Source organism: Austrofundulus limnaeus, unplaced genomic scaffold, assembly GCF_001266775.1.
Source record: "Austrofundulus limnaeus strain Quisiro unplaced genomic scaffold, Austrofundulus_limnaeus-1.0 Scaffold616, whole genome shotgun sequence".
NCBI classification, from domain to species: domain Eukaryota; kingdom Metazoa; phylum Chordata; class Actinopteri; order Cyprinodontiformes; family Rivulidae; genus Austrofundulus; species Austrofundulus limnaeus.
The window spans coordinates 79,546-81,856 of record NW_013953018.1 but is presented as its reverse complement, the minus strand read 5'-3'; the positions used below and the strand labels follow the sequence as shown (position 1 = coordinate 81,856).

The following is a 2,311-nucleotide window of genomic DNA, read 5'->3' as shown; positions in this document are numbered from 1 at the left end:
GTTTGTATGTAATGTATGAATATAATATACAAGTTTCACTTTTTAAATGGAATTACTGAAATAAATCTACTTTTTCATGATATTCTAATTTTATGACCAGCACCTGTATATATTCACATGTAGCAGCTGTCTCAAATCTCACATTAATAACAACATACCATGGAGTAATATAAATGATAGTAATCATACAGTAATAATTATGATAATATCAGTATGGAATCCATTTATTACCATGTTTTTATACTAAGACTTGAACCATTGAACCTCATATAAAAGAAAAACCCTGCAGGCCTAAAGCTGACTGAAGGTCAACTCAAACCCTCAATAAATACTTGAAATTAAACCAGTCATACGCAAATTTTACTTACATTTTGTATGCACCGTCTTTAAATTGTTGAAGGAAAATGAATTTGATTTCACAGCCTCAGACTGGTTGCCTCCTTGTATGGCTGTTATGGTTACATAAAGGAAGGACATGTAGAGTTTCTGTGACTGCCAGACGAAACTGCCAAGTTCATACGAATGCTCTCTGGTGTAAACCACATGAGGCTGGGAACTAAAGCCAGACAACATCTCAGTTATTCTGAAGGTAAGTCAAAATACAAAGAAGTACATGGATTTTAAATAGAAGCTAAAATCAAATAAGCAACAAAATGCAATAAAGTGCATTTCAACACTTGTATGAGAATTGCTGAACCTTACTCTTCAGGTTGTATGGTCACTTTGAAAGTGGTGTCTGGTTGCTGTTTGTTGTAAATCCAACTGACTGTGGTTTTCACATTTTGGCAGCTTACAGTAACGTTTGTTGGAGCTGGAACTGCAAAAAAAAAACCAAAAAAAACAAAAAAAAACAAAAAAAACAAAAACAAACAAAGACCCTTTAATAGTCATGTAGCTGAACATCTAGTCAGCTCAGACCATTTGATTAAGTACACTTCAGTTTTTCTCCTTTTACTCCTAGAGCCATAACACCAATAGTACAGACAGACATAAAGAAACAAGGAAACAAATATTTCTACAGCTAAACATGTTGCATTTATAAAAGGTATAGTACAGTGCCTTGCAAACGTATTCACCCCTTTGGCATTTTGGCACTGCGCATGTCCAAAATCTAACAATGACTTGTCTATGGGAGTCTGGGGCGCCAAACAGCTCGTGACCCGGAAGTGACTCAACACGAAAAAACTCATGAGTAAAATGGAAGTTTACACATCAATAACTCTAAATTATTTATTTTTTCTTATCAGAAAACATATATACAATATTTTTTCTAAAAATTTATAACATTTTATTTTGTTAATTTATTTTTTGTGTACCAAAAATAGTGGTGGGGCGGCACCCTAGTGCCCCCTATTGACCAGCCGCCACTGGAATTAAGTATGTTTTACTTTCTAATTTTGCCTTTTTTTATTTTTTCCCACTTTTAATATCTCTTGTTTTCATTTCAGAGCAATAAAACATTTTAAAAACCAAATACTGACTCTATTTATGCAAACCCACAGAACCTGCCAACCAGCAGGATCACGTTGAGCTCAACTGAACTGAAAAATGAACGAATCAGTTGATAAAGTGATTCAAATCAGTTCGTTCACTTCAATGATTCATTCATTCGATGATATTGATGCTGCAGTTATTTATCTTTAATGCAGTCATTCATCTACAAATCAGTAAATAGACTGTTACAGATAAATTGTGTAGTTTAAAGGTCTTCAAACCTGTTCCTTGTGACCCACTGTCCTGCATGTTTTAGCAGTTTGCTTAAACACACCTGATTCAAATAATTAAGTTTAGCAGAAGCCTGTCAATCACTTAATGTTTTCAGTCAGGACACCTGTTTCAGGACACCTGTAAAGTGTCTTTGAGCATCTAGAAATGCACTATATAAGACTGATGCATTATTATGTATTTAGAATTACTGATCTGTCCAATGTATAAGAAAATTTTAGGAGTCTCCCAATCCAATATCAGCCAAAAAATGAATATTGGAATATATCAGCCTGCATTTAAAATCACAGATAAGCACTCCGATACAAGCAGTCCATTCCAGTAGTACGCTCAGGATTTCTATCCAGCAGTGTTTGGATCCAGCATAAATGGCTTAAGTGACCTTGACTTGTTATTTTACACTTTGTATACAGTGGGTAAAATAAGTATTGAACACGTCAACATTTTTCTCAGTAAAAATATTACTAGAGGTGTTAATGACATGAAATTTTCACCAGATGTGGTAACAACCCAAGTTATCCATACATACAAAGAAATCAAACCATAAATGTCCAGAAATGAAGTTATTTTTAATAATGTGGAATGG

At 34.0% G+C, this 2,311-nt stretch overlaps 1 protein-coding gene across 1 annotated transcript in view; it reads right to left on the bottom strand.

The window, feature by feature from the left end:
- Positions 1–2,311, bottom strand: part of ifngr1 (interferon gamma receptor 1) — a 22,746-nt gene that overhangs the window by 17,037 nt on the left and 3,398 nt on the right. Inside the window, exons 2-3 of the mRNA NM_001360877.1 lie at positions 703–817; positions 369–556 (exon numbers count right to left, since the gene is read on the bottom strand). Of these exons, the coding sequence (NP_001347806.1) occupies positions 369–556; positions 703–817 (303 nt within the window). The remainder of the gene's footprint in view (positions 1–368; positions 557–702; positions 818–2,311) is intronic.